The sequence below is a fragment of the Notolepis coatsorum genome (assembly GCF_963971535.1).
Source record: "Notolepis coatsorum genome assembly, chromosome: 2".
Taxonomy (NCBI): Eukaryota; Metazoa; Chordata; class Actinopteri; order Aulopiformes; family Paralepididae; genus Notolepis; species Notolepis coatsorum.
Genome location: NC_140166.1, coordinates 189,654,215 through 189,666,881, shown reverse-complemented (window position 1 = coordinate 189,666,881; position 12,667 = coordinate 189,654,215). Strand labels below are relative to the sequence as shown.

The following is a 12,667-nucleotide window of genomic DNA, read 5'->3' as shown; positions in this document are numbered from 1 at the left end:
CAATTATGGGGGCTGGTATAGTGGATTACCAAATCTTGTTTAGGCTTATCAAATTGATTCTCTTATCAAGTCACCCTCTTTTCTTGAATCTCCTTGAATCAATGATTGTGGAGGATCAGGAAAAGGGAGGGGCTTGAGAGATGTGTGTGTATATATGGCAAGCAACATGGTAAATTAATTCAAGGTGAGGCGATCGGTATAATTTATTTACAATGTACATAGGCAAGATCATAGATGTGAAGTTACATTTCTTAACATGAAACATTCATTATGCACTTGACATTTTTAGTGATGTCATCTTACAGGTCAACCTGTATGGCACTGTGGTTTGGTAGTGTCATCAATCACCATAATGGAGTTTGTTCCAACATGTTTCCTTTTGAATTTGGCAAAGCCCACACATGTAGAACTGTTTTCTCCTGCATGAATATGTATCATGACTTCACCATCTTGTCATCTAAGACACTTATTCCACTTTGTAATGAAGTGGTACTCACATTTTCTATGCACAATAAATTGACATCAGATCGAGTAAATTGCACAAGTCTTAATTTGCCTTATTCACATAGCCATCTTTATTTTCTTTGGTCTCAACGCTTTTCAATGGACTTACATATATTTCAAAAGATGACCGCAGGGCAAAACCTTGTCGGGTGATCTTGAGTTTGTAATTCCTGTATTCAGCCTGTGATTTGTGGCTCAAGTTTTAACATATTGAAATTAATGGACACATCCTTGTATCAATGTAGGAACATGACATGTAAATAAGGCAAATTGTGGCTTTCATCTAAATTAAGATTGGTAGTTGACCAACATACATTTCTATTTAATTCATATCTGGTCCACTTTAATTTATTCTTAAATTCTGCAAGGAAAGGGATTCTTATGGCCAGAGAATCCTACAATGATTAGAGGATGGTCTACATCCTCTAATGGTGTATTTGTGCTGCTTCCCTCCTGGGCTGGACTGGGACAAAGGAGGCCCTGGCATTTTTGGCTTACACCGCCCCACCAGTATAATATAATAGATTTAATTTATATAGCACACTTTAAACTCTGAGCTCTCAAGGTGTTTCACAGCAGAAAAATAAAATAAATGTTTAAATCAAACATTCAAATAAAATAAAAACAAGAATAAAAGGTTTAAAACATTTAAAATGAATAAAATAAAAGAGCAGGAAGGGTACAACTCTTACAGCTGAGTAACAATGTTCATCAAACAGTGCCGCAACTTTCAAAGACCATGATACGTGTACACCATCCGTATGCGTACCTACTGTACTATTTCCAAACCACTACAACGCTGACTTAAGTGCCGTGGACAAGTGTACCACTCATTCTTGACTCACCATGCTGATCAGAGGTGGCTGTGGAGTACACCATCTAGTCTACACTGTTCCTCCAGTGCTAACTCAAGAACCTGGCTTGATTAGACATAAGGAGAGATGTATTACAAGTAATGAGCGTTGAGGTCCAGAATTGTTGGAATTCCCTGACACAGATGTCCAAAAGCTCTACAATTTAAACTACCATACTGGTAATGAGCAAATACTTTATTCAATGAGTGCATGGAGCTGTTCCATCTTATTTCATTTCATACTAACTTCTGTTCATACAGATTTCAAGTATCCAAAAATGTCAGTCTACAGTTATATCACCTTTTTGTTTTATATTAAGATTCAAAGAATAAGTTAGATCTTTGTATTTGATAGATCAATGGTTGTCTGTGGAGAGTTTGACCTACAATTAATCTGCCTGCCACATGAAGACGGCACCTTACGGTAGATGGAGAGCTACCCAGCAGATACAGTAATTCATATCCTAATAGTTGCCACCATACCTGGGCCTGGCTGAAGGCAAACGGGACAACTTTGTTGCCTGTTGTAAATTAAAACTTATCTTTACCAAGGGATCTCTTAACCTAATAATTGTAATATTAGCTATAATTATATGATATGGACCTAGGTTAGCAACGTGGGCTTAGCCAATGAGATTCTGACAAAATAAAGTGCGCTAGTTAGAATATTCAACTGAAGTTGCGACTGCATTGGGGAACTATGCATGCAACAAACACTGCCAAATTGCATGTGTCAATCGTGAAGCTACTCCATACTTGCTGCTTCAACTACACCCCTTGATTACTGTCCATACTCTGCACAAGCCTCTGCCTGGTAGTCATGGCCGGCCACCTCTCCCCTTTCAAGTTCCACCTGTTGCTGCACAATGCCAGGTACTGTAGAATATGTTGAAGATACTGCAGCAAACATGTCTTATTTTTGCGCAATTTGGCAGCATCCGCCTCTAGCTTTTAAAATGTTTGTTTGTTCCGCAACTTCTCTGCACTTGTTGATCATTCGTCCACAGATTTTTGGCTCTACCACAGCATCTGCCAGGAGAAACCGGGGGAGGGGCTAATAAGAGATGTGATTGGGTCAGCCCAGTGTCAGTATAGAAAATGAACCAATTGGCTGCTGTCCCTACTTTATGGGCCGGTCATTGGCCAAAAAACAATTATGAATTCAATTATATCGGCCCCAAGGTGTGTCGGCCCACCGGCAAAATGCCCGGTATTCCAGATTACCAGTCCAGCCCAGCCCATTGTCCATAAACCACATTGTTTTCATGCACAGTCATTTTATTCCTCATTAGCCTTTCTTGGTATGCATGTATTGAGTCAGTGCATTAGGATTGCTCACCTGGCAGGTATGAGGTTGTTTCAAAACGACATTAGCCTCAACATGCAGCACTTTGAAAACAAAGTTATTTTGGGCAATTATCAAATTCTGATTAACCTATCCTACATTGTCAAGCTACCAGGTCGCTGTTTTTAAGCATGGGTTGGTTGGGCAGTCTACCTTTCTAATTGAAAGGTATAGTTTTATGTACCCATAAAAGTGCTAAGCTCCATCCATACTTCTGGCATCCCGCCTGACATCCTGTCAAAGTGCTTCAGTGCAATTACTACATAACTAGAATGGTAATGAACAGGCAGGAAGGGCTATCAAATGTCAAGGTATGAAACTCATCGATGCTCCTGAAGCCCTGCATGGTTTTTGCATTGTTTCTGCTCTTATTTACATACTGGAAGGTAGTCGTAAAGCCTCACTAATAACCGCCCTGCATGCCATGTTCCCAATGACACCTAGCTAACCAGATTGCCACAGATTAGCAGGCTATCCCAATGATGTGGTGGAAATCAATGTCTTATGGCAAATAAACTTCAGCCACTATGTGCAAAAGCACCCCAGCCCCGTTAGATGACGTGGTGGTGATAAGCTGGTGGTTGTCCTCAGCAGAGGCCTACAGCTATGTGGTAATAATTCTGACATTGAGACACCTATTTGTCCTGGAACTCTTAATTGCCAGGCAATATTAGCTTACAAGGCAGTCAGACAGAAACCTTTGAACTTAACTACTTCAATATCCATGTCGGCAGCGATTGGTATAATAATGGAGGAACTGCCTGCACTTCGACAGTTATTAAGTTCTGAGTTTTTTTTCAGGGTCATTATGTATAGAAGATGACCTCTGGGATCTGTCCGTCCTCGACCGAGGTGCCATTGTTGTTGCCTGCGGCGTAGCAGAAGGTAAAGCATGTCTTGGTGCCTGTGGCAGCGCCCTCGTGGGTCACCTTCCGCATGCCTTTGGTGCCGTAGTGAGAGTCTGGCCCCTATGAAGGATGAGACATGGATCATGAAAAATACCCCATTTGAATCATTCATGGCCTTCAAGAGCTAAGACAAGTGAAAATGTAGGTCAATGAACAGTCAACAAGTACAGTAGAATCTAAAATGCAAGCCTTGCCCACAAAACATGCTTCAGTTACCAAGGCATTCTTCAGGACTACAGCCTAAATATCAACAATCTCTTTTTCTCCCCTTTCCCCAACCATTGTCAATGTATTCGAGTGTTTCCCTGCCTCTCTTCAATTGCTATAGTTCAAATGTCCAAATCCCCCCCCCAAAGGCCACTATGTGCGGTAAACAAAGACCTTTACCTTGAGGGTGGCGCAAGCTATATAATTGACACTGGGAAGAATCTCCACTGGTTCCTTGAACATGACCCGAAATGTGTTGGCGGTGCCGTCACAGCTGAACCCTGTGTCATTCTGGCCCAGGATCGTATTGCTATCTGTGTGAATGATCTGGGAGAAATGGAGACAGAAAGTAGACCGATGTTGTACAGTAGCTTCTACAGTGGTGTTCTCTCTGATGGCTCAGATTGTTGATGCACATGGAGCATGTTAATTATTTAATTAATTATTGAAATAAAAATAACAGTATGGGAATTTCAATATGGCATCTATTCTACCCATAGACAATATATACGACTAGAGACCAAAAACACTATAAACGATATTGCCTATGTGGTGGAACCGGAGAGGTTAAACGTGCGCATGGTCAAATCTTCATGGTTGATACAAATTTAAACATGGCTAATCAAATACTATTTAGGTTATGAGTTCAGTAGAGGCCAGGAGACTGGGTCAAGCACCCACCTAATTCTGTTGGTTTCTCTTTTAACTCATTCAGCGCCAATCACGAAAAAAGTGGTTTTAATCGTTATTTCTTTTATTTGCTATATCCATTCATTTTTCATCCATCCAGCCTGACGTTATCATTGGGAATGGGTCTGAGCTCGCAAAAGGCCAATACCGCCGCCTAACGCCATGCGGCCGGTATTGCACATCATTGGAATCCCTCTGGCTGGGGCTGTGCATCGATCTAAGAAGTCCGGTCCAGGTTTTCCTTCTCGGGCAAGAAAAACGTTATAACACACGGATTGGGGGACACTGGAGAAACGTGGATTCATGTGTTTTGGTTGAGAAACGTTGGATCAATAAACGCGATCAATATTTGGAATGGCGATCAGGAATTGGATTAGTCTTTTTGCAGTACATCAGATGTGAGGTAAGGACTCTATGTTACCAATCTTGGGTTAATCCGATGTTTCTTTCGTAACGATCACAAGTGTGTGTGTGTGGGTGCTGTTGGTGCCGACCAAAGCACGGAGGGGTGACTTTTCAGCCCCCGCTTCCGTGCGCGCATGATGAAACATATAATACCGATAATCGAGCGTTTATTTCAGAACGATTCATAAAGCAAGCGACAAATGGCACGATTTCTAAGGAAATGCATTGAAGCGCCGTTTGCTGGAGTTTATTGGGATTCGACAGGATCACTCTAAAACTATACTCATATTCACCACGGTATGAAACGGAAATGTATGAAAAAATTATCTGTTTTTTGCATGTTGACCAGAAGAAACTCACTGACAATCGACATGTTTATTAGATCCATAGCTATAATATTTAATATAGTTTTAGTACTCGCAAACACCGGCATTATCACCATTGAACAGAGCGCTGGCCTTCTTACCACAAGGTAAACAGCGACCTCTAGGCGCGGAATGAGTTAAAGGTCCCCTATTGTAAAAAATAGCCTTTTCCAGTGTTTTGCATTGTTTTCAAGCAATGTGGGGTTGTACCAACTAGGGCTGACCTTCGAAGCTTTTTTTGACAATCGAAGCTTCGGGGCCGAGCTTCGATTTTAATTCGAAGCTTCGGGATTTTTTTTTTTTTATATATATATATTTTTTTTTTATCTTATGTTGTGGGACTTGTACAGCACTTTGGTAAACGTTGTTGTTTTTAAATGTGCTCTATAAATAAAGTGGATTGGATTAATTAATTAAGTAGCCCCTTAATTAATCATGACTGTGACGCAGCCAACAAGGTTTCACTCGGCTGCCCTGCCTGCTTGTATCCTTTCGGCAAGCAACCCTCCCTTCCGCGTTGCTCTGATTGTCCAGCGATCTTCTACGCTCGTTTCGCCCCTACGCCGGTAACGCGCATTTTGTTTTTGCCACCACACGCCCACACACTCACACACACGCAGGTTTTAATAGGTTTTGCCGCCGCGGCGGTAGATAATAATAATAACTAGACAATTCCGCGCGGGGGAAATTGTGAAAGTGTGGGTGACGCCTGTGCACCGCCGGCCAACGGGGGAGAGGGTCTCTCGCGAGTCTCTATGACAAACGGTTCAAAGGATACAAAAAGGGGGCGCGGCCTAAGGATCGGGGGAGTGGTCAACATAGACCAATCAAAGAGGATATCCCTACTGAGTGCAATGACACAACCCGCAACACTATTACACTATTACACAATATTACACTATTACACACTATTACACACTATTACACACTATTACACTATTACACACTATTACACTATTACACACTATTACACTATTACACACTATTACACACTATTACACTATTACACACTATTACACACTATTACACTATTACACTATTACACACTATTACACACTATTACACTATTACACACTATTACACACTATTACACATTATTACACTATTACACACTATTACACACTATTACACACTATTACACTATTACACTATTACACACTATTACACACTATTACACACTATTACACACTATTACACTATTACACACTATTACACACTATTACACTATTACACTATTACACACTATTACACTATTACACACTATTACACACTATTACACTATTACACACTATTACACTATTACACACATTACACTATTACACACTATTACACACTATTACACTATTACACACTATTACACTATTACACACTATTACACTATTACACACTATTACACTATTACACACTATTGCACTATTACACTATTACACTATTACACACTATTACACTATTACACACTATTACACTATTACACTATTACACACTATTACACTATTACACACTATTACACTATTACACTATTGCACACTATTACACTATTACACTATTACACACTATTACACACTATTACACACTATTACACTATTACACACTATTACACTATTACACTATTACACACTATTACACACTATTACACTATTACACACTATTACACTATTACACTATTACACTATTACACACTATTACACACTATTACACTATTACACTATTACACTATTACACACTATTACACTATTACACACTATTACACTATTACACACTATTACACTATTACACTATTACACACTATTACACTATTACACACTATTACACTATTACACACTATTACACTATTACACTATTACACACTATTACACTATTACACTATTACACTATTACACACTATTACACACTATTACACTATTACACGCTATTACACACTATTACACTATTACACACTATTACACTATTACACTATTACACACTATTACACTATTACACACTATTACACACTATTACACACTATTACACACTATTACACACTATTACACTATTACACTATTACACACTATTACACTATTACACACTATTACACTATTACACTATTAGACACTATTACACTATTACACTATTACACTATTACACACTATTACACTATTACACACTATTACACTATTACACTATTACACACTATCACACTATTACACACTATTACACTATTACACACTATTACACTATTACACACTATTACACTATTACACACTATTACACTATTACACCGAGTACAATGGCACAATCCGCAAGTCTCTACGACAAACGGTTCAAGAGATACACTGAGGGGGTGTGGCCTAAGGGGGCGTGGTCTAAGGATCGGGGGAGTGGTCAACATCGACCAATGAAAGGTGGTCAACATCGACCAATGGCACAATCCCCAAGTCTCTACGACAAACGGTTCAAGAGTTACACTGAGGGGGTGTGGCCTAAGGGGGCGTGGTCTAAGGATCGGGGGAGTGGTCAACATCGACCAATGAAAGGTGGTCAACAGGGGGAGTGGTCAACATCGACCAATGAAAGGTGGTCAACATCGACCAATGGCACAATCCGCAAGTCTCTACGACAAACGGTTCAAGAGATACACTGAGGGGGTGTGGCCTAAGGGGGCGTGGTCTAAGGATCGGGGGAGTGGTCAACATCGACCAATGAAAGGTGGTCAACATGGACCAATGAAAAATGAAAGAGGATATCCCTACCGAGTACAATGACACAACCCACAAGACAGAGGGCGCTGTCCAGCAATTCAGTAGTGCAACACAGTGATGGCCAATGATGGGTTAAGTGGATGATGTCATTGGCAGGTCAGCTCAGCCATGAGCCCTGAGCCTCACAGCTGTTAAGCCTGAACCAATCAGCCATGAGCACAATGACTTGCATATTCTGAAATTTCTTTACATGACTGCATTGTCACGTTGATTAAAAGAAAACTATAAGAGATGAAGCGTTGTGACTCGCACAAGAGCACTACAACGAGTAGGCGAAGGGTTGTGCGCGAGATTGTGGCATTCGTGCGATATTGTGGCACTCCTTCGGCGATCGGAACAGAAGGCTAAAAAAAAATTGATTTCTAGAGGGCGATTGCATGGCGGTCAATGGGGAGGAGAACCTTCAAACAAATGGTCGTCAGTTGAGATAGAAATGTCCAATTCCATTTATTTTTCTTTTGTGAGCGGGATGACAGCCGTGTCATCGTTTTGATGTGTTTGTTTTATTTCTACGTCCAAAATTGAGATCACACTCGCAATTCACCCAAGGTAGGGGGAAAAAGATTATTTCAGCTGCTACACTCTAAGTTGCAATGCATTCCCAATGGGACAGAAATTTTACCGTTTAAAGTCGATTCGTAGCCAGACGGTGCGGTGAAACTTTTACGAGTTCGGAGACCGCAGTTGCCATAGGCAAGCCGCTCGTTTTGATACCTTTCACGTGTATGGTGCGCGAACGCTTACGTGTTGCAAAGTGTTTGAAACTCTAAATTGCACTGTATTTCCGAAATGTTACCGTTTAAAGTCGATTCGTAGCCAGACGGTGCGCTGAAACTTTACGAGTTCGAATAGCACATCGAGTTGGAGCAAGCCGGTCGTTTTGATACCTTTCACGTGTATGGGGCGCGAACGCTCTGGCACGAGTGTGTTGTCAAAATCGGTGGAATAAAGAATAATAAAAAGAGTATAGATATGTATAGTGTGGGTTGCAACCTGGCTTCGCCAGGTCACCCACACTAATAATACTTAGAATAATAATACTTAGACAAACGCACGCAATTGGCACAAGTGTAAATTATGCATTCGTCACTCAGTTTTAACATCGACGCACTTAGCTCAACTAGGTTTTAATAGGTTTTGCCGCCGCGGCGGTAGTTAAATAATAATAATAATACTTACGGCACAAGTGTAAATTATGCATTCGTCACTCAGTTTTAACATTGACGCACTTAGCTCAACTAGGTTTTAATAGGTTTTGCCGCCGCGGCGGTAGATAATACTTAGACAAACGCACGCAGTCACGTAAGGGGCTACTCTCTATATTGACGTGATTCCATCAACACATAGGTAATATTTAGATCACAGGCTGGTCATGCATAATCTCCCCCACCAGGCTGTAAAAATCATCAACTTATTGCCATCATGGACCAATAACAACAGATTGACAGGTGGTGACAAAGCACAAGACTGGGCATTTATTTAAAAAACATACATACCCTAACCACATAACAGATATTTAAAAGGTAATTAACAGGCATGTTCTGCAACATATATCCACTCTTGAACAATGAAAAACTCCTTTAATATGGCGTGTTCTGCGATACCCGCTTATTATTATTAACCTGCGTGTGTGCGAGCGTTGCTAATATGGCGTGTTCTGCGATACCCATTTATTATTATTAACCTGCGTGGGGGCTTGCCTGAGGGGCTTTATCGCGGCTCATGCGCATGCACGCTCGCACGGGCTTAGGGGGGATTATCGCGGCTCATGCGCATGCACGCTCGCACGGGCGTAGGGGGGAAACGAGCGTAGATCGCTGGCCAATCAGAGCAACGCGGAAGGGAGGGTTGCTTGCCGAAAGGATACAAGCGCCCTGCCTGGGTGCAGTGGGGCTGCTCTCACAGCCAACGACATGATATTACATAATTATGTTGCAACCTTCGTCTATCAAGCAAACAATTATATAAATATTTATATGTAGTTGATAGAGACAAAGGCAGAATTCGACTTAATTAAGCATGTTTTATTAAGACATATTTTTATATGGGTCGGGACACTATAAAAAAGCAGCACAATGAACACAAATCTGTCCGACATAGTCTTAAATAACAAACGGCATTGCTTCGCTTCTTCGTCGACATGTCTGCTGCACATGTCCATGTTGTTTTCAACACAGATAATCTCCACATGCTTGTTGTAGAGAGGTGGAGTCGAGGCGCCGCTTACTTTCGCAAGATTTTGGAGGCCAAATTTTTTTTAAATAAAAGCTTTTATTTTTATTTTTTATTATTATTATTTTTGTTATATGTTCGAAGCTGATCTGCCACCGCCCGCCCAGAATCAACTGTGATATGTTGAAATTATGAGCAGCGAGTGGAAATAATGCGGAAGCGGTTTCGACAGCAGAGTTGCTACCTTCAGCTGTTCCACTGTCAGCACTTCCTCAAAAGTGTTCGACAGCATAGCTCCAGAGTGCTTTGGTCGAAATAAGTCCCAGCTTTCCCCCCTGTGCTGTTTCTATGTGCAGTGAAAACTTCAATGCTTCTAATAAGCTTTGCAATGCATCCTCGTTATTCCTGATGCCGAATAATGTTAGCCGCTAGCTAGCCAACCCAGTCACACAGACAGAGAAGACAGCAGCTCCACTAGTAAAAAAGGGTGGGAGGGATTGGGACTGGGGGGCTCTCTCTCTCTCTACTGGTGCGCTCTGAAAAGGTTCCTCCATCCTAGCATATCTGCCAGTGCAGGTGGGTGACTGTCAATCCAAGCGCATTGCGAATATGGGCGGAACCCAGCCAAAAACAGCTTGTACTTTGGAAGGGGAGAAAGTGGTGCACCAAAGTACTTAATTAAAAATACAAAACAATGAATTTGATTGAAAGAAACCTTACAGATGTGTTCCATAGACTCACAGGAATTGTGTAAAATTGCCCAAATAGTGAACAATAGGGGACCTTTAGGCCCTGTCCACACGAGCGCTGGATTTAATGTGACCGAAGTTTGAAAAAATAAACCTCTGTCCACACAGGTGAACAACCGCATATAATTGCGTACACACGGCGGCTGGAAAAACCAGCAACCGATACATGTAGTACAATGCCAAAACAGTAGGCGGCGATGTTGTTCAGACATGAAGGCCATTTCAACCAATCAGAAAAGGTTGAACGCTCACTAAACTTCCTGTTTAGAAACACCATAGCCGCCATCTTTAAATATCATTTTGCCAACGGAACATATATTTTCAGCAAAGAAAGAAACTGCAATAAAAGTGCAATAAACAAACGGATACATTCACTGTGTGTTCTGCCTCTCATTTGTTGATGAAACAAAACCAACAGCAACACAATTTACCACCAAGAGCGGATAGTTTAGTCTCACAAAAGACCGCCGGTGTTGTTAGCTACATGCTAATGTGAATGGCTATATCTATGTATAGTATATAGCTTAAATGCTAACGTAATGTGGTAACGTTACCGCTATGAATGGATGCAAACGTTATTCAACACATTGCAGAATGGGTACAATACAATACGGCTCAATACAAACAATTGTTAAGGGGATGCAGTCTGGACTGGGTTCCTTATAACAATAACTTGACAACACATGAGTTTAGTTTAGCCGCAGCTACATGTTTACTCTGAGCATCAGGTCAGGAATGCGACAACAGACATCAGTCGATCACAACACTCTTCAACACAGACGATACGTTTCGAACAAAAGTTTGTTACAATCATTTTCATATAACGCTACTTGGGACAGCTCTGCTGTAAACACTGGTGTAGCTGGCTCTGCTCTAATCTCTCTACCCCGCGCTCGGTTGCTAACTTGCTATTGTTTGACAGTCTGCCGTGAACATGGGAAATAATTGCGACAGCTCTGCTGTAAACACTGGGAATAACCTCGGTTGCTATGCCCACACGCAACCGCAAAACCGCAAAACTTCACCCTGGACTCCGGTTTTCAAAGACCGGGGTTGCAGTGTAGCAAATCCCCGGTTGTGTGTGGCCGAACAGTGCAACTGCGCACATACAATCATGGTTATATTAAATCCAGCGCTCGTGTGGACTGGGCCTTAAGCTATCTGGGAGGAAATGGGCGGGGGAGGGGTGACCAGGTGAGGGGAGAGGAAAGGAAGATACAGGGGGGAGGGGAGGTGTTAACAAAAGGCCTTGAAAGGAAATTCCACAACTAATTATATCCCAGCAATAATCATATATCCCACCCTCCCCATGCCACGGGGGCAAAGATTTACCTCAGTAGTTGCATTGCCAACCACCACAAGGTAGATATATAAACACCGTGACTTTTATTTCTTCTTACCTGTATGTTGACCTGGTAGTCTGTGGGGCCATGTATTGAACCATATAGTCCAAACCCCACCACGAATATCCTGCGGTTTACTGAAAACCTGGGGATAGACATTGGGCTCAATAATGGATCACAATAAACTCTGTCTGTGTGTGTGTGATTGATTGATTGAAAACTTTATTAACAGATTGCAGAATGGGTACAATACAGTACGGCTCAATACAGACAACTGTTAAGAGGATGCAGACCAGAAAAAGACTTTCGTATTGTTTACATCAGGGTCCCCCGTTGTTTGTGTGTGTGTGTGTGTGTGTGTGTGTGTGTGTGTGTGTGTGTGTGTGTG

The 12,667-nt window shown here is 41.5% G+C and overlaps 1 protein-coding gene across 1 annotated transcript in view; it reads right to left on the bottom strand.

The window, feature by feature from the left end:
• Positions 1-110: 110 nt before the first annotated feature.
• btbd2a (BTB (POZ) domain containing 2a) overlaps positions 111-12,667 on the bottom strand; it is a 31,996-nt gene continuing 19,439 nt past the window's right edge. Inside the window, exons 7-9 of the mRNA XM_084309040.1 lie at positions 12,337-12,424; positions 3,998-4,144; positions 111-3,670 (exon numbers count right to left, since the gene is read on the bottom strand). Coding sequence (XP_084165166.1) covers positions 3,509-3,670; positions 3,998-4,144; positions 12,337-12,424 — 397 coding nt within the window. The 3' untranslated portion in view covers positions 111-3,508. The remainder of the gene's footprint in view (positions 3,671-3,997; positions 4,145-12,336; positions 12,425-12,667) is intronic.